Below are 389 nucleotides of genomic sequence, written 5' to 3'. Positions count from 1 at the left end.
GGCAGCACCAAAAGCCCCACGGCCCGCCCGGCGGCAGAGACGCCCGTGGGCGGCGGTGACTGGAGAACAGGGAATGAAACACGGTGAGGGCGCCCACAGCCCCGCATCGGCACCCCTGTCCCCCCACCCCCCCGCGGCGGGGGTCACCTTCGCGGGCGCCGTCCAAGTCCTCCTTCCCGAACATGAGGCTGTGGCCCTGCACGGCGCCCGTGTGGAACTGCAGCCAGAAGATGACGGTGCGGGTAGCCGAGTGGCACGGCTGGTGGTAGCACTTCACCTGGTGAGGGGACACGCGGCAGCTGCAGGGACAGCCGGCTCCTCACGGCGACACCTGCCAGGTGTGCACAGGAGGGCGGCGCCGTCGCCCATCTGCCCTTAGTCCCCAGGCA

At 71.0% G+C, this 389-nt stretch overlaps 1 protein-coding gene across 1 annotated transcript in view; it reads right to left on the bottom strand.

Moving 5' to 3' along the window:
* Positions 1 to 389, bottom strand: part of LOC105309328 (tensin-3) — a 57,938-nt gene that overhangs the window by 43,335 nt on the left and 14,214 nt on the right. Inside the window, exon 6 of the mRNA XM_023526142.1 lies at positions 21 to 318. Within this exon, the coding sequence (XP_023381910.1) occupies positions 21 to 318 (298 nt within the window). The remainder of the gene's footprint in view (positions 1 to 20; positions 319 to 389) is intronic.

Source organism: Pteropus vampyrus, unplaced genomic scaffold, assembly GCF_000151845.1.
Source record: "Pteropus vampyrus isolate Shadow unplaced genomic scaffold, Pvam_2.0 Scaffold717, whole genome shotgun sequence".
NCBI classification, from domain to species: Eukaryota; Metazoa; Chordata; class Mammalia; order Chiroptera; family Pteropodidae; genus Pteropus; species Pteropus vampyrus.
Note: the sequence above shows the minus strand (reverse complement) of the source record. Positions and strands in the feature narration are given on the sequence as shown.